General features: G+C 40.5%; 1 protein-coding gene across 1 annotated transcript; it reads right to left on the bottom strand.

The window, feature by feature from the left end:
- Positions 1 to 26,694, bottom strand: LOC149990148 (A-kinase anchor protein 4-like). The gene is made up of 6 exons (XM_090265654.1): positions 26,677 to 26,694; positions 8,077 to 8,172; positions 6,732 to 6,782; positions 6,104 to 6,205; positions 790 to 2,925; positions 1 to 156 (listed from the first exon to the last, which is right to left on the bottom strand). The coding sequence occupies exons 1-6, from the start codon at positions 26,692 to 26,694 to the stop codon at positions 1 to 3; spliced, it is 2,559 nt and encodes an 852-aa protein (XP_090121780.1).

The following is a 26,694-nucleotide window of genomic DNA, read 5'->3' as shown; positions in this document are numbered from 1 at the left end:
TTACAACTTAGTGAGCAGCCAGTCCAGCAGTTGTTTTCTAGCCATGTTGTCCATGGCTTCATCCAGTTGTCGTTCCTTGGCAAACCTCATTACTTCTCGAAGGAGATCTCCAATACTGTACCCCTTCTCTGCTGCCTTAGCTGAAACTTCTGGAAGCTGTGGAGGGAACAGAGATAGCTTGAGTCATGTGATACTTTTGAAGAAAGGTCTCAGGTGGATAAAGTGAACTACCCCCCTCACCCACCTTTCCGCCCATGACTAAGATTAGAGTAAAAGCTTTCGCTGATCCAGGACTGCCTTCCCTCTCCTTTTTCCTTGACCCTCCTCTAATGTCATAGATCAAAATGAAAAACATAACTTCATTTTGAGCATCAAAAAACAAAACCTGGAATCAGTTGTCTTTACTAAATACTTCTCTCCAAGGCCTGGGTCTTTTGGTTAGTCTGTGCTGATTGCTAGGTCAAGGTTAGGGGTGGCCATCTCCCCCACCTTCCTAAAACATATTTTACCAAGTAGTTTGTTTAAAGGGTCACTGAATTTAAAAAAAAAAAAAAAGCTAATCTTTCTCGCCTCCTCTTGGCTGAAATGTGCAGACCCCGAGGTGCTACAGCCTCAATTAATGGTTCATTGCTTTTGTGTCTTTTTATGAGGATAAAGTAATTCATAAAGCACATAGTAAAGAGCATACTTGAGAAAAATTTGGACTGCTCGTGAGCCCTAAGTACAGTTTTGCCTCCCTTCCCCTGCCCAGTCTAACCATCTTTCTTCTTGTGCTTTGCCATTGCTTACCTTCTCCAGTTGTCCATCATCATCTCTCACGAAACAGAGCACAGGCACCTTAAATTGGGAGGCTGCAATCCACTGCAGGACAGCCTGGAGCTGTTTCTGCAAGCTACTTGTTGAGCACCAATTATTGATGATGACTTCCGGCCCAGAAAACTCTCGATAGTTCTGTGACATTGCACTACTGTGACTGCATCTGGGGCCACCAACTTGGAAACTTGGGTTGTGTACCAAGGCTGCTTGTTCTTCCAATTCGGCCAGGGCTTCCCTGTTGTTGTGATACCTAGCCATGATAAGGCACAGCTTCCTCACAGGTTCTACCAGTTGATTGATGAATTGCCAGTTCATTTGCATCATCCCGCTGGCAAAATCAAGGTCTAAATTCTCCTGGAATTGTTTTTCCCCTCTCTTGGACATTGAAGTTGCTTTGTTTGGCCTGGGCTCAGAAGGCTTGCTCTCCCCTTCAGATTGCTCTTCACTGTTGAAGGAGGTCTCACTGAGCAGTTTCTGAATCAGTGATAGAATGATGTTTGACATATCGGACTTTTGGCACTCCGCCTGTTGTTGAGTCTCCTTTACAGAGGTAGATGGCCCAGGAGCTCCACAAGATTCTAGATGTTTCACTGAAAGTGCCTTGGCACTTTGGTCACTTGCGTTCTTTTCAAATTGGGCACTCTGAGTCCTATGGCCTATGGTGGAACCAGGATAGTCATCTTCAAGTGCATTTTTGGCCTCGGCCTGCTGGGTCAGGTGGTACTGAATCAGCATAGGGGCAGAGACAATCAAGTCCTTCGCCAGTGACTCTGTGGAAGGGCTGATCTTCTCTCTTTTTTCCTCCTTACTCACGCATGCTTTGCCAGCCATCTCGCCTTGGTTTCGTTGTTTTTGGTTCCACATGGACAGGCTCTCCTTGAGGATGTGTTCAGCAACTCTTTCAGCGCTAATCAATGACTTGCACTCCTCTGGTTTTATTTTGCATTTGTCCTTCCCCTTCAATTCAGTTTTCATGGTGGAGAATTCAAGACTTTGGTTTTGACTTTGGTTCTCGTATTTGAGACTGTGGGAGCCGGCCTTCAAGGATGCGTACAACAGAGGCTGTGATTTAGACTCCTTCTCTCCAAGCAGAACAGTAGCCAGGCGCTTCAGCATGGCCTCCATTATATGTGTAGCATTTTGTTTTCCGTGGTTGAACAGACTCTTCTTGACAGCTGAGATAAAGTCGCAGTCAGTCATCAGGGCCGCAGTGATATTATGCAGGTTCTTCAAGCAGGAATCAATCAAATCAGAGACAACTTCCTGGGTGTGTTTTAACAAAACCCTCTTCAGGACCACACAAGCGGGAATTGGCTTCCCAGGAGCATGCACTTTCAAGGTCTTCAAAATGGAGACCATCAGGTCAGATGCCACCTGATTTGCATAAACCGTGAGTCCTTTACTGATAGAGTGTGAAAAATCTTTGCTCTCTTGTTGGCACATCTCTTTGTCTACCCCCTTGTTCTTGTTGGATAATTCACTATACATAAACTTTTTCCTGCCACCTTCCCTGCCCTCTTCTCCAGTGTCCCGCCTTTCCACATAGGATATTTCCTCAGCATCATGGGCCATGTCAGAAACGATCTTGCTCACAGCGCTGCGGGGAGTGTTTTTCCCTTTGTTCCCAGAGGGTGGATAGATTGAATGACGAAAGCATTTGCTTCCATTTTCCAACTTCTTGATTTCATTACAAGGCATCTCCATTACCAGATTAGATAGCCGGATGATGGTGAAGGAAAGGTCATCCATGGGACATTCTCCCTCAGGAGAGATTACTGCCCTGTTAGTGCTAGAAGATTTTGCTGGAGAGGTGGAAGGACTCTGATTTTTGTTGGTATTCTTGGCTGCAGTCATGTCTACATGTGGGCTTTGAGGTCTATTGGCCATGTAATCGATATTCAGTTTATCATCATAGATGCTGTAGCAGTTTGCAGAGGGTAATTTGTGATGTTCATTTTCATCTCCTATTTTATGTTTGCAGCTAGAGGCTGAGGGACTTAGTGCATGTTCGAAACCCAAGGCATACTTCTGGATATCATTTAGAAGCCAATTTACAACAGTTATAGGATCAGAGGGAGCTTGTGTGAAAAGGCATATAGATCCGTCCATCTAAAAAAAAAAAAAAAAAAAAAAGAACACCTAAGAGTTTGGGGAGGCTACTTTCCCCCTTATTTTATTTAGAAGACATATCTTTCTAAACTGCATACATTAGGGGTTTACCCTTTAGGATTTGCATGGAAACATAATACATAATTATATCCCTTTGAGCACAAGTGGTAGCGTGTCAATTTCACATGAGCACGTGTGCTTATCTCAACATGTGTCAAAAATGTATCAATGTGTCTGTCATGTGTGTGTGTGTGTGAATAACAGTATAGCAATTCATAAGTGGGGACATCTCAGTAGATGTGAGAATGTTCAGTCTGTGTTGTTAGCGTGTGTGTCCGTGTGCACATGTCAGTGCACATGTATGCCTGCCTGTGTGTAAGCCTGTGTAACAATGTGTTGACATCAATACCGATTTTATATGTTTCCTGTACGGGCCAACGTGTGCATGATAGCGTGTACATTTTGTACACTGTGTGAATGTAAAAATGAATGTGTATGTCAGTGTGTCTGAATATGTAAATGACAAGTGTCGATTTGAGTGATCTGCATGTTTGTTCATAATACAAATCTAATAGAATGTATCATGGAGCTATACCTATATGTGTATTAATCCTGTCTGCAGCGCGGCCTCCTGAGACTCAACGGTTTGGCTGAACTAAGTGGCTGGGTTGGTGAAGAATGGGGTGGTTTGTGGGCTTCACTTTAAAACTGGTTTCTCTGTTCTATCCTAATGGCTTGGACCGAAAGGGCCCAGAGGTCTAAGAATGGGGAAAGCTAAACTATTTCCCTCAGCCCAAACTAAGTAGAATGGGCAAAAGGGTTTTGGACAGGTGAGATGCGCCTGGCACACCTTCCTCCAAAGAAGCCCGTTTCTTTTCCCTAATGTGGAACATTGAAAAATTAATCCCTGCCTTTTGTCATCTAGTGGTTATGGATTGAAGATGTCTTTAAACCCTTTTGCCAAATCTGTTGCCCCCAGAATACAACAAGGATGCCAGCCTGTTAAACCAAGCACGCCGTTGTCTGGGGACAGCCAACTGACCTGGAGTCTGCACGATCCTTCCCCATGTGGGAAGGCAACCCTCCCCTCCACACCCCCACTCTTATTAGGGATGTCTGGACCAAGGGTAGGTAGGACGAACGACAACCATGTCCAGCTTGAAGCAGCTAGAGGAGCTTGAGACCTTCGCCCATTGTCCTTTATAAGATTATAAAGGGTCTTAATGTCTGAGAGGGAGGGATTGTTATTTCCTATTGTTAAAATAACTAATTAATCTTTTATTTATTTAAAAAAAAAGAATAAAAAAAGAATAAATTCACATGTTAACATATATAGTAATTAATAGATAATAGATAATACATCAATAAATGTTTATGTTCAATGTGGATCGGTGCTAATATAATGACTGTGTACGTCAATAAATTGGGTATCAGTTTATGTTATATTTATATGCTACGTGAATGATTGAGAATGTGTGTCAGTGTTGCACACACCCTGGGTATTTGAGTACTTGTGTGAATACGTGAGTGGGGATGTCATTGTATTTGTGTCAAGGTATGTATCAGTGCATTCAAATGTTGTTAGTGTCACTTTGCTTAAGTTTGTATGTGTGCGTATCAACATGAGGTATATTTACAGAGTGGGGCGAAAAGTAGGTTTGCAGTTGTATGTATGGAAAATAATAAGTAATAATTCAAGAATAAACCGTTTCACATACTCATAACTGTAAACCTACTTTTGCCCCACCCTGTGTAAGAGTGCATGCCTATCACCTGAACTTGTACAGTCACTGTGTTTTGATCGAGGCTCATGTGTGTATGTTTATGTGTAGTGTGCATGTTTATGCATAGTGTGCATGGATGCATATATAGATGTTGATGTGTCACATGTGGGTATGTCAATGCAGCTGACTCTATACCTTTGTGTAGGTGAGTCATTGTTTATGAATATACACACACATGTGTTGTTTCAATGCTTGTGTGTGTTCATCAGTGTCATATGTAGACACGTAGCCAGGGATGTGTGTGTCACTGCTCGTATAAATTATTTTGTATATATTGCTGTGTGTCAGTGTAAATTATGTGCATATGCTCATGTCTAGATATGTGTATATGTATTATACATGTCTTCCACTCCTTGCTAAGTACCATCGTCCTCTTTACCCCTTCCATTGCTTCATCTCCTTACTTTCTACTGAATCCCTAGAAGTTTGAGGTCATGATAAGTTCAACATTTTGAAAATGGGTTTAGGTTACAATCAAGGACACCTGCATTATGTGTAGGAAATATGTGCTGCACTTTTAAGAATAAACATTAGGTATAATTTATCCCTTTCTTAAGACTTCAAAATGGAGTCCTCCTTCCAACTAAACCCAAAACTCTTTGAAGAATATTTTTAAACTTTTTTTCTTCCTTAGGAGCCACTCTCATCACTCCAAATGTGTCTGAGGCCAGAAATGTTGTTCCTGGTTATAAGATAAGCATAGAGATGCAGAACAAAAAAAAAAAATTGACTCCTTTGAGATAAAACCAAATATCCTATTTCAATATCAACTAATCCAGGTTTGTAGGACTGTGAAGGTGACTTGTCATGGGCCAGGAGCCCAACAGATATAATTTAGGTAGTTACAGAAAAACAAAAGGACTTGCATGTGACAGTGGTATCCAAATCGAATTGCTTCTAACTTTACGCTACCTAACAGTCTGTAATCTCTTAGGCAACAGGTTTGGGGAACAAGCCACTACAGTTCTTGGTCATTGTGGATTCTCTCTGTTCCATATATGTTTGTTCTTTTTTTATTTTTTTTATTTATTTTTTTTTTGGACACTGGGCAATGTGGAGCACACAAGCCCATTAGAAGACAACAGAAAGCACTGAAAAAGATCATGCTTTCATTCCACATCTTTGTTAGGATAAGGGTAGCAAGATTCTGTTTGGAGTAGGGACCTGCAATCAGGGAAGGGCATTCTGAACCTCTGTGATTAGTGCCATTGTTAGATACCTGGACATTAAACTTACCTGACTTTGAACTTAGGCCTGTGAACTCTGGAATATCATAGTAGCCAAATGTAGGGCCTTGTTTGGAAATATTTCTCTTACCTTTTGTGAACCAGAGTCTTCGGTGTCAGCACTGGACTCTGGGAATTAGAAAGGGTGGACTCGGAAGCTAAGCATACCTTAGACTGGTTTTGCCTCTCAGTAGCCTTGATTATAATAATTTCTTTCTCTTTCAGATGGTGTTGCGTTAGGTCACCTCCGGAACAGGAACCACCAGCATCCTATGGGATGAAGTGGTGAGATTCTTATGAATAACTGCTTTTTGAGACTTCTCCAAGCTGCCCTCTCCAAAACATGAATGTCATATCTCTTATCTTTTCCTTTCAATGGAGAAGGATAAGTAGGCTTGTGATGCTAGCTAATGTTTGAAGAATGAGATATTGTTCTCCTCACAAATTACTACCCCTCCAGAGGCATTCACAAATCCATAAATCTTAGGAATCATATTTCATGAATCGTCAAACTTTTGGACAGTTTTCTCACTGCTCTGACATGCTACCTTCCATGCTGTAATTCTTTCAGGCCTACCAGCAAATTAAGTTCCTTCTAGAATGAGATTTGGCATCAAGAGTGACAGTATATTCTCAACCGGGGGTTTGGGGTTTTCAAAAATGATGGCTGCCCACCTGAATCTCCTCCATCCTTCCACCCTCTGGCACAGACTTTCCCTTTTATTATGCTGCCACTGATAACTCTTTCAGCAGTTTCTCACTCATTCCAACTCTGAGGGGAGCAGAGAATACTCACCTTGGAACCTTTATCTTCCACTTTCATGGTGGACACATCGACAAAGCATATCTGCACCAAAGTAGGACAGCGTATTGAGGAAAATTCTAGAGAAAAGACTGCGGTTTCTCTTTGAGACGATAAAGCACCTACCGCATAGGGGTTCTTGTGAGGATTGATTGAGAGTGAATACAAAGCTTTTAGCAGAGTACCTGTACATAGTAAGTACTCAATAAATGCTATTAGGCAGAGAGAATCTTATCATTATTGTATTTCCTAGATAAGAATACCTACCTGTCAGAGATGCCCAAATTACAATACCTACATTTACTGAAAAAAGTAAGAAGAAAGGTGCCTTGCCCAACTGACGCAAACTCAAAGCTGAAACTTACATTAGAACTCAATTCAGGAAACTAAAGAGCAACACAAACAAACGAACTAAATAGGCAAAGACTAGAATAGTAGTCAGTAGGGGGGAGGGGGGAGCGGGAGAAGGGGGATAAGTAAGGGAAGGGTCTAGTCAAGGAATGTATATGAATGACTCATGGACATTGACAACGAGGAGGGATATAACTGTGGGAGAAGGGATGGGCTGGGAGGGAGGAGCAATGGGGGGAAATGGGACAACTGTAATTGAATAACCAAAAAATAAAATTATAAATAAATAAATAAATAAACATTAAAAAAAAAAAAAGAAACCAATTCCCTGGCTTTCAGTTAGAGCACTTTCAACTACCGTAGCGTTCCCCAAAAGTGGTGTTTTTGCTACTGATGTTATAGAAAACTTTAAGTGATACATGGATAAACATTTCTGTGTTTAATATATGTACTTTTTTGTTGTTTAGTAGGAAAAATACATACTAAAACATAAAACCTGTGACATTATGGATAATATTGCTTAGGTTGATGGTAATTTTTAAATGTCAGTCAATTAAAAAAGCATTAAATACATAACAGTACGAATGGCATTTGAACGTGATAAAAAATGTGAAGTATTACACATTTTGCCCTCCTGTGGGAGTCCCACTTGAGTGCAACTTACTTGTAGCTAGCTGATATTATTATGATTCCATTAGGCTGGTAAAACTAGGCAACCACCACTCCTCCCTCCCCTGAGGCTCCCCCCACCCCCCTCCCCAGCTACTCTTCATTCTCCCCCTCCCTTCACGTGTCCCTCTGTGATGTATAAGCATACTGCGCCCCGCCCCCGCCCCCACCCCCACCCCCCAGCCCACAAACTTTACTGAACTTGATATCTTAGAGAAACGACACTATCACCCTCCATTAGTCTATTCTGGGTTCCAGGATATCTGTATCCATAAAGCAATCCTTTCCACCCCTTAGTAGGAGTAATTTAGTATCTTACCACTTTCCGTTCCTGTTCTTGCTGTCCTTTTGGGCTATGGAGCTTGACCTTGCACACACCCCTGGCGCTGTGTAACCACTCAATATTATCAGGCCTCTGGAAAGACAAAAGAAAAGGAATCTGAAAGGCTTATATATAGTTTTTAGAAACTGGCTCAGTTTGGATAAGAAGGCCCTGGAACTCAGCTATGTAGTTCATATTGGGTTAGGCTAGAAACTGGTGGGGTGAGTAGTGGGAAAGGGATTCTCTGAAATTATCAGGATCATTTTAGCATACTTCGTTGGGAAGCAAATTTAAAAGGAAGTTTAGAGAACGTGGAGATTAACTTTAGAGACTTATTTCTACTAAACTCCACTAAATCTCACCTGCCTCTACTTCCTTTGCCATTCTTAAGCACCTTCAAGGAATCAAGCATACCTCATCCCCCTTAATTGAATTTTAGTTAACCCCAGTTCAACCAGAGCCTTTCTCATGATATAAGGAGTGAAATGGGATAAACAGCTGTAACACTTACCACATAGAGCCATTGGAGAAGACTAAGGCCAACACTAGTAGAGTGAAAAAATAACCTTTTTAATTAAAACAACATATGAGATCCCACAATAGAACAAGATTCTGAACACTGAGAAAACTCGGTCTAATAGCTATAAAAACCAGGCCCCGATCCCATAGAACCATATTTAATTTTATTTTTGAAAGAATAATCATCTCTGCCAACTTCTCTTACCACTCCCCACCACCTCCCACCCCAGCCTGGAATTAAAAGTAAAAAGAAAGTGGAAAAAGCCCTAAATAATGTTTGTTATGTAAGACCTTAGACCCATGTACAGGAAGACACAGTTATGGGTTCAGTAGAATTGTTTTGGTACCTCGTACTTGGATTTGACTTTGTTTTTTAACTAACAAGAGAAACTTTTTGCCAAATGGTAGAGGGCTATTGAATTCCTCTCCTCCAACTTCCTTCAAAATTTAGACCCCTTTAACCTCTAGCTCCCTTCTCCTCTTCCCCTCTTTTTCCCCCTCCCTTCCTCCCTTTACCTTCTTCCATTTTTCTCTCCCTCTCTCCCTCCTATACTCAGCTATCCTTTCACCGGATAGTATTACATGCCTACCCTTTATGACCCCCCCAACCCTCCAAGATCTTTGAGGGTCTCCCAAACATTTAGGAAAAGGCTTCCCATACCCTCAAAAGAGGGGGTTTCTTTTTTCCCAGAACTAGAGATCACTAGCCTAGAAACAAAGAGAGGGAGGCAAAGAGGTCTCTCGTGTCCAGATTCTAAAGAACTGTAAAAAACAACAACAACAACAACAACAAAATATATAAACTCATTACCTTGATAATGAAGTTCTTTTGGCTGAAAATGTGCCACCAAGAAAGGAGATGTGTCCCTTTAGATGGATCTGGGCAGTGTCAAGTTCTCGGGTACCCGCAGCTGGCTGCTGCCCTTGTCAGCAGTTGGACAAGACTGAAGGGCCAAAGCCTTTCCTGCTGCTTATGACCCTGGGACATGACACCAGAGTTTGTTGGGTCACAATGCCTGAAACCATAGCAACTGCAGCAAAAGTGTAGCAGGCTGGCAAACTCAACATCTCTTCATATGAAAACCACCTCAAACTGCCTTCTGTATGACAACCTTCTGTTCTCTCTAGAAGGGTACACATAATCCTTTCATGTTTTGTCCAGTTCACACCTTGAAACCTCCTTTCTCTTTCTTCTTCTTGCTGGACTTCCAGAACAATCTAATCATACTCGTTACCAGTAGAGTCTATTTTTCACAGAGCAGTGTTGATTTTCACATCTTAGCTTAATTTTCTTTGGTTTCCCCCCTGAAGGTTCAGAGTTAGAGACAGAGTTAATCAAAGTCCTTTCTGGGTATCCTGAATGAAGGTATGAAAATAGAAAGTTGGAGACTTCCTTAGCAGCTTCTGTGGTTTTATCTCGCCATTAAGACACTTTTAGTCAAAAAGAAGTTCAGAAGACTTGTGCAATATTGGAGTAGGTTATTTCATAAGAACTTGAAATAATTCTTTTCTCGTGCATTTGGATGCTATGATAATCCTTCCAGTCTGACATAAGATGTTCGTTCTTTCCTCAACTCCCCATACTCTCCTAAAGCCTTGACCACCAGCTAGCACTAGGACTTCTACTTCATGACATTGCTGTTTCTTTCTATAGCTGACAATAACAGCACAAAGTTGGGTGTCCTTAGGATCCTGGGTGCCTAACTGGTCCAACAAGCTCTAACCTTCATCATGAAACATTATTAGCCCAGAATAAAAGCCAATAGTCTTGGGACAGGGTCAGCCTTTCAGAGGCTCCTCAAGCCCCTCTTTATTATTCTCCACTATCGCCAGTGCTGGGTTTCTTGGTACGGTATTCTTTAGAAGGTCATCTATTACACTTTGGGGTGCCTTTAGCTTATCCCCAGTGTGGAACCACTCGCCCACAACCAAATGACTTGCAGGGCGCTCAAGTATTATTTTGTTCTCTCCTTTTATTTTTTCCACATGTCTCCACTTTAACCTCCTACATGAGAAGAACTGCATCTGAAGTTTTAAAAGATCGGTTGAGATGACTCTCCTAAACGCTAGGGTTTCATAGTCTTGGTCTGACTTCATTTGTTACTTTCCCTGTTACCTCTAGGATTTCATGTCTTAAACTTGTTGTCCAGTTCTGATCTTTTTAGTTCATGGCATCGAAGAGAAACAGAGCTGGACATCTGTTAAAGGTGGCAAGGTAGATTTTATTCAGGCTACTGCAGTAGAGGAGAGACTTTAGATAACTAGAGCTCAACTCCAGTGCAACAAAAGGCAGGAGCCCTTTAAATGCTGGGGTGTGCTAAAGGAAAAGTATTGAGGGACATTTTGGGGGCCAACGGAGTTTGATCACCATGATCAGGGCCTCTGCGTTTGCTAACTGGCACTTATCAAAGTTGAACTCCTATCCTTCCATAGAGATTGGGAAACAGAGGCTCTGTCTTTCTTGATGATTACATTTCGAAGGGATGGCTCCCAGGTCCTGGAAACAGATATTTCTGGGTTGTAGAAGATATGTCTCAGAGGGACAGAGAAAGGATTTACAATTACAAGTTCTGTAAATGCTCTATGAAAAGGGAGGGGAGGCAGGGGCCCATGGTCAGGTTTTGGCTGAAACAGACAGGGAATTCTTTTGGCAATGTTGAGCTTTCTCAGGCCGGTATATTAAGGAGGCAGGGATCATCATTCTAAGGACATGCCTTGAGCTCATAAAAACTGAAAGTTGGAGTTTTTATAAGCCAAAGGTGAGGCCTAATTGAGAAGAAGGTTCAGATAAGCCTGACTATATCAAACCATTATGTTATATACCTTAAATACACACAGCTTTTATTAAAATTTAATTTTGGTCAAGAAGGGAGCTTTCGTCAATAGCGATGGGCTAAAATCCACAGTATAGAACTTGTTTTTCCTTTACCAATCTTTTGTCACGGGGAACTTCTGATATTTAAGTTGGAGCTCCTGTGTCTGGCTCATGTCTATGGAATAAGAAGCAAAGAAAGGAAATGTTTATTTATTCTCCAAGCACAAGAATGTATATCCCTAAGGTTAAAAAAACAAAACAAACAAACAAACGGACAAACAAACAAACAAAAAACCCTCTGTGTCTCCAAGCCCAGAAGGGAAAATCTGTGATCTGGGCCTGGAAAAATGTCTTATCAAATCCTCCAAACGACAAAGAGAGAACTCTTATTGATGATTAGAGCCCTGTCCCATGGTACCCCAACCTTGTCATCCTGGAGGCTAACAAGAGCAGTTTTTGGATGATAAACCAGTAATGAAAATGCAAGGAGGCTCAGTCATATGGTACTGCCTCTTCTTTCTCTTAAGCTGCTGAGGCTCTCAGAGTGTCCCGTACTGACAGATGGGGAAGAAAGGATGTTCAGAGTCAAAAAAAAAAAAAAAAAGGAACATGCTACATTAGTGTGTGGATATGTGTAAAGTAGTATGCACTTAGGTTATCCTCTAAGAGACAAACATAAATATGTTAAACCCAGAAGCTTTGGTCACCTTTTTTTCCCCCTAAGACCATCATTCATTTTCTAGCCTTGTTTATTCTATCCAAATATCTTCTCCTCCATACAAACTTGTGAATAGCCATACAAATCACACTTTAACTATGCTTTCAGTTTGTATTTGATTTGAAAGAGCTATTAATAAAAATGGAACCTGTGTTTGTAATGTAATTATTATGAATAATGGCAACATGAAGTTGAACTGAACCGAACTATCAGCCTTCATGAAACTGGTCTGCCTCTCAGTGCCACCAAGTATCTTTCAGCCTCAGATTTAGCCTCCCTAATTTAGTTTATGCAATGATACTGTGACCATTAGGTTTAATCAACTTTTCCTATTCTTGGATCACCTACACTGAAACCTTGAAGACAGGTTCTCTCTTTCTCTTCGTATCCGTGGTGATACGGGCTACAGAGTTGGGCTCAAGAAACAAATAACGGTTTTGAAAGTTCAGGCAGGAAACATAATTCAGAAAGCATGGAGTCATGGAATCTGAAATAATAACAAAGATTTTGGTTAGCTATTTGAGTGGGCAGCGTTCTTCATAAAGCAAAAACTCACACTTCAGGCATGCCTCAGAATCACCCGGAGAGCGTATTGAAACAGATAGTTGGGCCCCCTCCCAGCGTTTCTAACTCTGCAGGTCTGAACATTTGCCCGGTGCTGTGTTTTGCATGCATTATCTCATTTATTCCTCACGCAGCTGTATGATATGGGTACTATTTTAATCCAGGTTTTATTAACGGCAAAATGGAGCCCAGAGAGGCCATTTGATTGGTGGTTCAGCCACTTCCGGTATGAGCCACTTCCAGTACGAGCCGCTTCCATTATCTTGGGGACGGGGGTTTACGTGTGTGTGCTCAGAGATTAGCACGCGTTTACTCTCTTCTAGGGTCCGAAGATGCAGAAGAGGAATCCCCATAGCAAAAAAAGCAAGGGTAAAAGGTACCTAGTCTGAATTTTTGGCCCTCTCTGGTGGTTTCAAGCCTGGTTGAAAAGTGTTGATCGGTTATCTCGCCCTGCCGGTGAGCATGCTAGGGTCCGCGCACCACCTGTTGGCCGTTAGTGTGAGGCGGTTGGTCTGAAACCGTCGGTCGTGAGGCCGCTGGTCTGACGTGGTAATTCCGAGGCGGTTAGTCCCTTATCCCTCTGCCCCTCATCTGTTTGTTTTGTTATGTTCTGTTTTGTTTCGTCTTTTTTCCGTTACTGACTGGTGGGGAGCGGCTCTCCCGTGTGTAGCTTTAGCTTTCAATCCATGTATGGCTTGTTAATGGTGCTTTAAAAAAATGTTTATGTCAGAGCTGGAGAAGTGGCTGAGGAAACTAGGCTGTTAGTCGGGATTCTTTTTCGTTTTTTATCAGACCAACAAACTTTTCTGACAGAAAAGTATTTAAATGTAATATTAGTTGCTGACAGTTTTTCTCCTTCCCTCCAGAGAGTGTCTTTATTTGTCAATAAATGTTTCAAACAAAGGCCTCGGAGGAAAGAAAGGGGATCTGGAAGCATAAACCTCTTCAGGTTCCCTCATAGTGCTTATAGGCATCGATCCGCCCACACACCCTTCAGGATCGCCCCTGGTTTTAGGGACATTTAAATAGGATGAAGACTGCCCTAGTCTTCAGCTTTGTCAGGTAGTTGCCCCGCAGGGATGTCAGACTTAACCTTTCTGTGCCTGTTGCTCTCAAAGCTAGATGGTAATGAGTTCGTGTGGCCACTAGGAGTTCGCAGCTGCTTGGGAAACGTGTTTCCACACGGTACAAGATCACTCCATACAAAAACCCATTTTGCCAAGGCATTCCTCAAATTAAAAGGGAACTCGGCGAATCCCCCCTCTAGAATAACTTGCATCCGAAAACCTGCCGTTTTATGTATGTTACATTTATAACCTAATATTTCATAATTATTTATAATAGAGATGACACACTTATAACATTAATGTACTATTTCCTTAGTAGTCCCATCAAAAAGATGTGTTAGGTTCAAGGAAGAACTTCGCCTAACTCTCTGTATAGACTCTTAAGAGTTGCTCATGTACTTAGACACTCAGTAATCATTCTTGGTGATGTTGGGCTGAATATGACAACAGTGACTGTACTGGCAATAATGGTGTGCCGAACAACATGTCCTCTGAAATCCTTAGCAGTTGTATTTTAGCCTTGCTTTGGCACGTATCATGTTCTTTCGTGTGTTGGTAGTTATTTCATTATGAGCGTTACCTTTCCAAATACAGAATGAGTGTGTTTTACTCATTGTCATTTCTCCTGCCAGGGGTACTATTAGGTTCATATATATTAGTAAGTGCTTAAGGCTATTTATATAATTCAAAATCAGTGTGTGCATTGAAAACTGATATGTTTGTTATATGTCTGTTATATCGCAATTTTTGTTTTAAAGAAAGAAAATTACTGATAACGGTTGTTCAAGAATTGCTGTGCCCAGAACCATATAGAACTGCTTGGCCGTGACCAAGAACATTGGACTATTTTGGTACAAATTGCCTGGCTTATTGAACCAACTTCCTCACTGGTTCCATGGAGTCTTTCCTGTCACTCTTCAACAGACTTTTTAAAGAACCAATATATTTTATTACCCACTGTAATTGTATAACAGCTTCATTGACACCTAATTCAAATACCATCCATATAAAGTGTACAATTCAGTGACTTTCAGTGTACTCACAGAGTTGTGCAGTCATCACCAAAATAGATTCTAGAACATCTTCATCACCAAAAAAAGAGACCTCATGCCCTTTAGCTATCGTAACTCCCCCAACTCTATACCTCTCCAGCTGTTGGCGGCCAGTAATCTGCTTTGTGGATGTATAGATTGACTTATTCTGGACATTTAATATAAATGGAACCATATAATAGGTAGTCTGTTGTGACTGCTTTCACTTAGTATAGCTTTTTGCAATGAAGAGTTGTGACAACTTGTGTGGAAATGCTGTTTATGAGGACAGTTCATTAGAGACAGTGCCAAGGGCTTTCATTAGGGGCTGGTCCTCCAGGCACCCTCTGCCTAGCACATACCAAAATCCCAGAGTCCCAGGGGGAAAGCTGTTGTTCACCATAAATCATATTGTTTGCACAAACAGTTAAGGTACAATAAGCTACTCTCATCAGTTGGGATAGTGGGAGCCCTTCCCTCCGACCAAATCCAAGTTCCTAGATCCCAGCCAAGGGCCAACCTTGCAAGCAGGATTTTCAAAAACGATAGCATTGTCAGGCCCACTATGTTAACTCTTCTCTGCACAGATTTTGATACAGATTGTATTGATTCTGTAGATCAATTTGAGGGCTGCCATCTTAACAATATTAAGTATCCTACTTGATGAACATGGGATGTCTTTACATTTGTTTAGGTCTTTAATTTCTCTCGATATTTTGTGGGTCTCGGTGTACAAGTCTTGTAGTTCTTTGATTACATTTATTTTCTAAATCTTTTATTATTTTTGATGTCATCGTAAGTAGAATTGTCTTAATTTTATTTTCACATTGTTTCTTGCAAATGAATACAATTGAAATAGAAATACAATTCAATAGAAATACAACTGAGTTTTGTATGATCTTATGTCCTGTACCCTTGAGCTGGTTTATTAGCTCTCATAGCTTTCTTTTTGTGCTCATGGATTCCTTGGCCTATTAACGTGGATTGATTTTTTTGAACCAGCCTCGCATCCCTAGAATAAACCTCACTAGGTCATGGCATATAACATACTTCTTATATTTGGCTACGTTCTGTTTGCAACAGCTTGCTAAAGATTTTGAGTCTATTTTCATGAGGGATATCGGTCTGTAGTTTTCTTTTCTCATACTGTCTTTGTATGGTTTGGTATCATGGTAAAAGTGTTCTCATATAAGTAGTTGTAAGGTATTTCCTCCTCTTCTGTGTCTTAGAGAGATGGTATAGAATTGATGTTAGTTATTCTTTAAACATTTAGTTTAATTCTCCAGTGAAATATTTTGGGCCAAAAGACTTTTTTTAATTACAAATGTAATCCCTTTAAAACAATGGAACTATTCAAATTATGTATTAAATACTGAGTATATCCTGGTCGTTTCTGATTTCCAAGGGATTTTTCCATTTCAATTAAGTTGTCAAGTTTATATCTATCATAGGGTCTGTAATGATATCCTTTGTTTCATTTCTGCTATTGCTAATTTGTATTTAATTGTCAGTCTTGCTAGAGGTTTGTCAATTTTATTGATCTTTGCAAAGAACCAGCGTTCTGTTTTATTAATTTTCTCTATTGATTTTTCTATTTTCTATTTCATCAATTTTTGCTTTTATCTTGAATATTCCCTACTTTATCTTTGCTTTGGATTTATTTTGCTCTTCTTTTTCTAGTCTTGATTTGGAGCTTAGATTGACTTTTAGACGTTTCCTCTTTTCTAATATAGACAGTGGGCTATAAATTTCTCTTGCAGCAGTGCTCTGTGTCCTACAAACTTTGATGTATTGTATTTTCATACTCATTCAGTTCAATGCGTTTTTATTTGCCTTAATATTTGCCCTTTGATCAATGTGGTGCATTGTTTAGTTTCAAAGTATTTGGGGATATTCCTGTTACTTTTGTTATTGATTCCTTTGTGGTCAGAGGTAACACTCAATGATAATTTCGCTTGTTTTATGTTTGCTGGTTTGTTTTATTTATTTATTTTTCCTTTTATTTATTTATTTTTTGGTTTTTCAATTACAGTTGTCCCATTTTCCCCCATTGCTCCCCCCACCCAGCCCATCCCTTCTCCCACAATCATATCCCTCCCCATTGTCCATGTCCATGAGTCGTTTATACACATTCCTTGACTAGTCCCTTCCCATACTTATCCCCCTTCTCTCCCTCCCCCCTCCCCACTACTGACTGCTATTCTAGTCTTTGTCCTATTCAGTTCGTTTGTTTGTGTTGCTCTTTAGTTTCCTGTATTAGGTGATATCATACGGTATTTTGCTATCTTTGCCTGGCTTATTTCACTAAGCATAATTCTCTCTAGTTCCATCCATGTTGTCGCAAATGGCAGGCGTTCCTTCTTTCTTTCTGCTACATAGTATTCCATTGTGTAAATGTACCACAGTGTTTTGATCCACTCATCTACAGATGGGCACTTAGGCTGTTTCCAGCACTTAGCTATTATAAACAGGGCTGCTATGAACATAGGGGTGCATAGGTTTTTTTGAATTAGGGTTTTAGGATTTTTCGGGTATAATCCTAGCAGTGGAATCGCTGTTTCAAAAGGCAGTTCCATTTTTAGTTTTCTGAGGTAATTCCATACTGTTTTGCATAGTGGCTGCACCAGTCTGCATTCCCGCCAACAGTGCAGTAGGTTTCCGTTTCTCCACATCCTGGCCAGTATTTGTTGTTTGTTGATTTGTTGATGATGACCATTCTGACAGGTGTAAAGTGGTGTCTCATTGTGGTTTTTATTTGCATCTCCCTGATGGCCAATGATGTTGAGCATTTTTTCATGTGCCTATGGACCTTCTGTATGTCCTCTTCGGAGAAGTGTTTGTTCAGGTCCTTCGCCCGTTATTTAATTGGGTTGTTTATTTTCTTGATGTTGAGTCATATAAGCTCCTTATATATTTTGGAGATCAGTCCCCTGTCTGCGATATCATTGGCAGATATGTTTTCCCATATGGTTGGTTTCCTTTTCATCGTGCTGATGTTTTCTTTTGCTGAGCAGAAACTCTTTAGTTTGATGTAGTCGCATTTGTTTATTTTTTCCTTTATTTCTCTTGCCTTAGGAGATGTATCCGTGAAGATATTGTTACGTGGGATATCTGAAATTTTCCTGCCTACGTTTTCCTCTAGGACTTTTGTGGTGTCACGTCTTACATTTAAGTCTTTAATCCATCTTGAGTTTATTCTCGTGTGTGGTGTAAGTTGGTGGTCTAGTTTCATTTTTTTGCACGTCCCTGTCCAGTTTTCCCAGCACCATTAGTTAGAGAGGCTCTTCTCACTCCATTTTATGTCCCTTCCTCCTTTATCAAAGATTAGTTGACCATAGAGGCCTGGGTTGTTTTCTGGACTCTCTATTGTGTTCCACTGATCTATGTGTCTGTTCTTATGCCAGTACCAGACTGTTTTGATCACAGTGGCTTTGTAGTATTGTTTGATGTCTGGTATCGTGATTCCTCCTGCTGTGTTCTTCTGTCTCAAGATTGCTTTTGCTATTCGGGGTCTTTTTGGTTCCATATGAATTTTTGGAGTATTTGTTCTAGGTCAGTGAAATATGTCAATGGCATTTTAATAGGGATTGCATTGAATCTGTAAATTGCTTTGGGTAGTAGGGCCATTTTGATGATGTTGATTCTTCCCATCCAAGAAGATGGTATTTGCTTCTATTTTTTTTGTATCTTCCTTCAATGTGGCGTGATTTTCAGTGTACGGGTCTTTTTATCTCTTTGGTTAAGTTTATTCCTAGGTATTTTGTTTTTCTTGCTGCTATAGTAAATGGTATTTTCTCTTTTGCCTCTGTCTCCGATAGTTTATTGTTGGTGTACAGAAATGCCTTAGATTTCTGTATACTTATTTTGTACACTGCTATTTTGCCAAATTCACTTATTATATCGAGTAGTCTTTTAGTGGAGTTTATAGGGTTTTCTAGGTATGCTATCATGTCGTCTGCAAATAGTGATAGTTTTACGTCTTCTTTCCCAATTTGGATGCCTTCTATTTCTTTGTCTTGTCTGATTGCTGTGGCTAGGACTTCCAACACTATGTTGAATAGGAGTGGAGAGAGTGGACAGCCTTGTCGAGTTCCTGATTTCAGGGGAACGCTTTCAGTTTTTGTCCATTGAGTATGATGTTGGCTTCGGGCTTCTCCTATATAGCCTTAATTATGTTAACGTATGCTCCCTCTATTCCCATTTTGCTGAGTGTTTTCATCATCAATGGGTGTTGTACTTTATCAAATGCTTTCTCTGCATCTATAGATAGGATCATGTGATTTTTGTCTTTCATTTTGTTTAGGTGATGTGTTATATTTATTGCTTTGAGAATATTAAACCATCCTTGCATCCCCGGGATGAATCCCACTTGATCATGGTGTATGATCTTTTTGATGTATTGCTGGATCCTGTTTGCCAAAATCGTATTGAGGATTTTAGCATCTATGTTCATCAGTGATATTGGCCTGTAGTTCTTTTTCTTCGTTGTGTCTTGACCTGGTTTAGAATTAGGGTAGAAAGAGTTTGGGATTTTTTCCCTCTTCTTGGATTTTTTGGAATAGTTTGGTTAGGGTAGGAGTTAGTTCTTCCCTCAATGTTTTGTAAAATTTGCCTGTGAAGCCATCCGGTCCAGGGCTTTTGTGTGCAGGGAGCTTTTGGATCGCTGTTTCGATTTCCTCCTTTGTTATTGGTCTGTCGAGACTTTCTACTTCTTCTTGGTTCAGTTTTGGAAGGTTATACGTTTCTAGAAATTTGTTCATTTCTTCTAGGTTGTCGAATTTCTTGCCATACAGTTGTCTGTAGTAATTTCTTACAATTGTTTGTATTTCTGAGGTATCAGTCGTGATTTCTCCTCTTTCCTTTCTGATTTTGTTTATTTGTGTCTTCTCTCTTTTCTTCTTGATGAACCTGGCTAGAGGCTTATCGATTTTGTTTATTTTTTCAAAGAACCAGCTCTTGGTTTTGTTGATTTTTTGGAGTGTTTATTTAGTGTCTATGTCACTTAATTCTGCTCTGATCTTGAGGATTTCCTTTCTTCTTCTTGCCCTAGGCTTTGTTTGTTGCTGTTGTTCTAGTTCTTGTAGCTTTAGGATTAGTTTTATTTTTTGTTTGTTTTTTTTTTTTTACTTGAGCTTCTTCTGTTCTTTTCAGATATGCCTGTATTGCTATGAACTTCCCTCTTAGGACTGCTTTTGCCGTGTCCCATAGGTTTTGGGCTGTTGTGTGTTCATTGTCATTAGTTTCTAGAAATTTCTTGATTTCCTCTTTGATGTCATTGTTAACCCATTCGTTATTTAATAGCGTGTTATTCATTCTCCATGAGTTTGGGTGTCTTTGATTCTTTTCTCTGAGGTTGATGTTTCGTTTCAAGGCATTGTGGTCTGAAATGATGCTTGATATCATTTCAATTTTCTTGAATTTGTTGAGGCTTGTTTTGTGTCCTATCATATGGTCTATCTTTGAAAACGTCCCATGTGCCTTTGAAAAGAATGTACATTTTGCTTCTTTGGGGTGAAAAGTTCTATATATATATATATATATATATATATATATATATATATATATATATATATATATATATATCAGTTAATTCCGTGTGGTTTAGTGTGTTGTTCAATGCCTGTATATCCTTGGTGTTTCTTTGCTTGGATGATCTGTCTGTTGTTGATAATGGAGTGTTGAAGTCCCCTACTATGAGTGTGTCGTTGTTAATATCCTTCTTGTGGTCTTCTACTATTTGCTTTATGTATTTGGGTGCTCCTATGTCGGGTGCATATATGTTTATCAGTGTTATATCTTCTTTTTTTTTTTTTAATAATTTATTTGTTAGTTTGTTTATTTATTTATTTATTTTTAGAGAGAGGGAAAGGAGAAAGAGAGGGAGAGAAACATCACTGTGTGGTTGCCTCTCACTCGCGCCCCCAACTGGGGACCTGATGTGCAACCGAGTCATGTGCCCTGACTGGGAATCGAACCACCGACACTTGGCTCGCAGGCTGACGCTCAATCCACTGAGCCACAGCAGCCAGGTATATCTTCTTGATGGACTGTTCCTTTAAGTATTATGAAATGTCCTTCTTTGTCTCTTTGTATTGCCCTTGCTTTGAAATCCGTTTTGTCTGATATGAGTACTGCTACGCCAGCTTTTTTTTCAGGTCTGTTTGCTTGGAATACTTTTTTATATCCCTTTACTTTCAGTCTATGTAAATCTTTTGTTTTGAGGTGTGTTTCTTGTAGAAAGCAAATATGTGGGTTCTGTTTTCTTATCCATTCTGTTACCCTATGTCTTTTAATTGGGGCATTTAATCCTTTTACATTTAAGGTTATTCTCAACATGTATTTATTCATTTCCCTTTGAACCTCTGTTCCTCTACTCTTTATGTATATATATATATATAAATTTTTTTTTCTCTTTCTTTTTCTTAGACTATTCCCTTTAGCATCTCTTGCAATGCTGGTTTGGTGGAGATGTATTCTTTTAGTCTTCCTTTGTCTGAGAAACTCCTTATTTCCCCTTCTATTTTGAGTGAGAGCCTTGCCGGGTCGAATATTCTTGGTTGTAGGCCTTTGTTTTTCATTGCTTGAAATATTTTTGACCATTCCCTTGTGGCTTGTAGTGTTTCTGTTGAGAAATCGGTTGACAGCCTTATTGGAGCTCCCTTGTAAGTTATTTGCTGTTTTTCTCTTGCTGATTTTAGGATTCTCTGTCTTGGAATGTTGCCATTTTAACTATGATGTGCCTTGGAGTGGGTTTTGGGGGGTTCCTCTTTATTGGAACTCTCTGTGCTTTCTGGACTTGCATAACTCTTTCTCTCATCAGGTTGGGAAATTTTTCTGTCACTATTTTTCCTATCAGTTTATCTATTCCTTGTTCTTCTGATTCCTCTTTGATTCTGATTACTCTTATATTGCTCTTCCTTATGCTATCCTGCAACTCCCTTATCTCTTCTTCATACTTTTTAAATCTTTTTTCATTTTGCTGTATCGTCTGAGAATTTTTTCCTACATTGTCCTCTAACTCACTAATACAATCCTCTGCCTCGTTTACTCTGCTTTTGACTGCTTCTACTGTGTTATTCGGTTCAGAGATTGCATTCTTCATTTCTTCCTGGTTCTTGTTGATAGTTTCTATGTCTTTTTTATGCTGGTGTAGTTCTCTGCAAGTTCCCTGTAATTTTCTTGCAGCTGTTGGTAACTTCCTTGGAGGTTGTCGTAGTTGTTTTTGAGGTTGTCGAGTATATTGAGCTTCTTCACCATCATTGTTTTGAATTCCATGTCTGACATTTGGACTATGTCAATTCCATCTACCTCAAAATAAAACTACCATGCCTCCTTCTTGATTAGAGCACCTCAAGTGGCGAACCTCTTTAGTTTGATAACCCAGCTTGCTTGAACAGACTCACATATTAAAATGGTAAAAGAGAGAGAGAGAGAGAGAGAGAGAGAGAGAGAGAGAGAGAGAGAGAGAGAGAGAGAGAGAGAGGAAGAAAGAAAGAAAGAAAGAAAGAAAGAAAGAAAGAAAGAAAGAAAGAAAGAAAGAAAAGAAGGAAAGAAGGAAGGAAGAAAGGAAGAAAGGAAGGAAGAACAGAGTGGTAAATATTGAGTATAGTACAACCTAGTAAGATTCTAAGAAGGGAACCATCGGGAAAGGTTGCCACTAATAAGTATGACTTAGGCTGGTCTTTATAAGTTTAGAACAGTCAGAGAAGCATATTCTAAGCAATGGAAATTGCATAAAGGCTTGGAAGAAGAAACATATAGGACGTGGTGTCTCCTGAGGACGAGGCAGCCTCCCCAGGGAGTGGTGATTTATGAGGGAGGTATGGAGAGCTCTGGAACAAGGAAGGGGCTTTCCAATTTGATTTCAGAAGTGCTAGAGAGTGACTGTGTGTCCTCGAACAGCTAGAGCAATGTAACAAACCTAGTACTGTGCGACCTTAGGACTATAGCAGTTTTCAGGAAAAGCTTACTGGAGAAGATGTGTTGGGGACAGAGGTCACCTGAAGATGAAAGTGCAGACTTGGGAGCAGACAAGAAGAGAAGCAACAGAGCTTGGTTCAAGATTGGAGTCAGGGAGCAGAGAGAGGGAACACTCAAAGCTCACTCTAGGGTTTCTAGCTTGGGTAGTGTTGTAGGTTGAATTGTGTCCCTTTCAAATTCACATGCCTAAGTCCTAATGTGCAGAACTTCAGAACATGACCTTAATTTGGAGACAGGGTCTCTACAGAAGTGATCAAGTTAAAATGACGTTATTAGGGTGGCCTCGATTCATTATGATTGCTGCCCTGGACACAGGGAGAAACCATGCAAAGACAAAGTTGGGGGTCAGGTGTACCACAGATTTCCAGCAAAACAGGACGCTCTCACAAGAAACCAACCTGCCAACACGTTGATCTTAGACTTCTCTGGCCTCTATAACTATGAAAGAATGAATTTCAGCTGCTTTTTACTTATTACTTTTTTAAACAAAAGAAATTTAGTTTCTCACATTTCTGGAGGCTTGCTTAAGATAAAAGTATCATCACGGTTGATTTCTTCAGAGGTGTCTTTCTTAAGCGTATAGATGACCATCTCCCTGTGTCTGTACATGTCTGTTCTCTGTCCATCTCTGTGTCTAAATTTCCTCTTTTTAAATCCACGCCCACTTTGATTTTATTTTAATTTGATTACCTCTTTAAGTATCTCCAAATACAGTCACATTCTGAGGTACTAGAGGTTAGAACTTCAACATATGAATGGAGGGAGCATTCAGCCCATACAGGGAAAGAAGAAAACACAAAAGGGGAGGCAGATGAAAAGAAGGAAAAAAGGGTGAAGGGTATGTATCAGTTTTGAATGGCTTCCTCTGCAGGTCATAGTAATTCACAGAGTATTGAACCAGGGCTTTGCTTTTATCACTGACATTAAGTTCGATGGGGGTGGTGTGCCATCACTGGCTCAGCTGGGAAAAAAGGTCATCAAAGACCAGGCTCTTGCACTATTTCTACTCTGCCATCTTTGCGTTTTTCATCTGAATGCTGGTTGTGTCGCGGGGACAAGATTGCTGTTGCAAACCCAGAGATTCTGTCTGCCTTCAAGACAGGAAGATGGGGAAATAGGCTCTACCGATGATCTCCCTTCTCTGTCCTTTTCATGGAGAAGCCAGGTCTGTCCCGGAAGCCCCCTAACACATTTCCATTTATGTTTCCTTGGCCATAATTGGGTCACGTGGCCAGCCCTGGCCACCAGAAACTCTGGCTTCCCATATCCTTTGGTAAGAGGCAGCAAGGAAGAAGGGGGTCAAGATACCTCATGAATTAGTCAATCAAGTTCAGGTTAGGGAGGGAGAGAGGAGTGAGCAAAAAGAATAGTAGGGAGCTGGGGGAAGAGAAGAAGAGGAAACTTGTCTGCAATCATTTTTAATTACTTTATGAAAAAGACGAAGTTTTCAAATGGTAGCCCTTTCCAGGGTAATCCCCTCGTCTAATCATTAGTTATTGTAATAGCCAAAGTATAGTTCAATAGCTAAACAACCTCTCATCTCTTTGCAAAAACGTATGCATTTCTGCTGCTTTGAAAAGAGTAAAAAATAAAAGAATTGTGTTTGGAAATAACAATACTTCAGAGACAGGCCTTAAACGCTTCCTTTGTCCCTTAAGAAAAGCCCTGCAGAGATATGGCCAAACCAATGTAAGAATCAGCATTCAAAAGAGGAAGGGAGCCCACCCATGAGGGCCCTCAGGGTAAATTTCATGAAAAATCTGGAAGGGATACCCACATGCAGGTACTACTGGCAGGCTCAGGTTTCAACTTAATAGCAAGTAAGGGAGTTCAATAAGTTACTTGGGAATAAACATGGAGATTCAAGGAATCCCTGAAAACATATACATAATAATTTTGGAGTTGAGGGAAACTCTGATTAAAATAAAAATGTTTTAGTCCTGGCATTCAGAGTAAGATATACAAGAGGTCAAGAGGCCAAGTAGTGCCCTAACCAGTGTGGCTCAACTGGTTGGGCATCATCCATTAAAGTGAGAAGTCACTGGTTCAATTCCTGCTCAGGGCACATGCCTGGATTGCAGGCCAGGTCCCCATTGGGGCACCTGTAAGAGAGGCAACCGATCGATGTTTCTCTCTCACGCCAATGTTTCTCTCTTCTTTCTCCCTCCCTTCCCTTCTCTAAGAATAAATAAATAAAAAATCTCAAAAGAGAGGCCCTCTATCTCTTCCAACAAAGACACAAAAGACCAAAAATCAGAGAAAGGAAACCTAGAGCTTTATCACTCCAACACACTAGATTTTTGTTGCTGTTGTGTCCTTCCAGAATCTGTGTACATGTATATCTTTTCAGATGTAACCATGGCATATGCACTGCTTCATGTTCTACTTTATTCAATTTTATATCGTACACCGTTCCCATGTTTCTGCACAGTTTTCACTACAATCCTGCACACTTCATTATGCTGCTGAACCATAAGGATTGGGAACACAGGTTGCCTCCATTTTGTTTCTTGAGCTGTTCTTGTGAAAGATGAAGGTCGAGTTCTAAACATTGGAAGAATGCATTGGGGGTAGGCGGAGCAGACTCCATATACCATCTTTACTTCCTAGGTCTGCACTTGACCTTTCCCTGCCTCCCACTCTGCCATCACATTGGGCATCCTCATCACAGGTAGTTGAAAACCCCTGTAACTTTCAGGTACCTTCTTTCCAGAAAAGAAAATATAGGGTTCACTGCCTTCCACTACAGCAGTAACTTTGACAGCCATTCTTCACCTATATAGGATGGTTTCTTTCAAAATCACGTGTCAAGGGGAAGCTGTAACAAAGACAAAAGAAAGCCTCTTTAATATTGTGCTCTGAGTCCTATGTAGTAGGCTTGAGGGACACAGAAGCTTCTCCTGGATCATAAATGGCACGTCCATGCCATAGTGGCCCTTGGGCTTGATAGAGATCTTGCATATCGATTCTTCACAATTCCTCCATCTTCGAAAGCTACAGTTCTTAACAACAAGTTAGTATGTTATATTCTCTCAAACAGTTGTCTGCTTTATGTAAGATTGGCACTTGTTTCAGGGTTCCGGGAAACAGACGGTTAGGATAGTTCAAAGTTAGGATATTTAAGCAGTGCTTAATAAAGTGGTCTGTTCAAAGAAGTGTAGGCAGAAGACAGGAAGATCACAACGAAAAGGGAAGTTTACTCCTGCCTTTGTGACAGGTAAGCCCTCACCACACCCAGGTATACTGAGCTCCCAGCACCTGGAAGGGGAAGTGAGGAGAAAGGGGCGCCTAGAGGGAGAGATACTGATGGTGGGGTCCACCCAGCACCGCTCCACATGGGTCTGAAGGGAACCTGCTCTCCTCCCCTTTCTGATCTCCTCAGGGATCCTCCTGGCTGATGCCACCTGGAATCTGGAGGGCAAGGCCTCATATAGTTCACTAGCCAGCCTCCCAAGACACCAGGCAGTGTAAAAAGCAACTCAGGAAAAGCAAGAGGGAGAAATCTGGCACAAAGTTTTTAAGGAAGCATTAAGCTTCTCAAAGGGTACCGACCATGTTCTAAATCCCTAGCTTTCCGGTATTAGACAAGAACATAGCAATGTTTCTCATCTGTAAATGGGGATAATAATAGTTGGCTGAAATGAGGCCAGTGTCACTCCAGGAAGACCAGCCTTAAAAAAAAAAAAAAAAAAAAACTAGAACAGGTTTACATTGATGAATAGGTGGCAGCAGGTGTGTGGGTGATTTGCAGGTACTTTCCCTAAATGGGGCTCTCCCTAATTCACCTTGCTTGATGAAGTAAATTCAATGTTAACAGCTGCTGCCTCTGGAGAACCACATTTGGAGGAAAAGGCAGCAGAGGGTATATGAGGTAGCTTACTCTGCTTAATCTCTCTTCCTTACCTTTGACTTGTTCCTCAT

The sequence above is a fragment of the Furipterus horrens genome, unplaced genomic scaffold (genome assembly GCF_987537825.1).
Source record: "Furipterus horrens unplaced genomic scaffold, mFurHor1.1.pri manual_scaffold_22, whole genome shotgun sequence".
NCBI lineage: Eukaryota > Metazoa > Chordata > Mammalia > Chiroptera > Furipteridae > Furipterus > Furipterus horrens.
The sequence above is the reverse complement of the archived record's forward strand: the minus strand, read 5'-3'. Positions and strand labels throughout refer to the sequence as shown.

Excerpts from the sequence above, each read along its gene's own strand:
- LOC149990148 (XM_090265654.1), bottom strand. Across the intron at positions 6,206-6,731 it reads TGGAAGATAAAGGTTCCAAG|GATGCTGGTGGTTCCTGTTC; the intron begins GTGAGTATTCTC and ends TTCATCCCATAG. Across the intron at positions 2,926-6,103 it reads AGAGGCAAAACCAGTCTAAG|ATGGACGGATCTATATGCCT; the intron begins GTATGCTTAGCT and ends TTTTTTTTTTAG.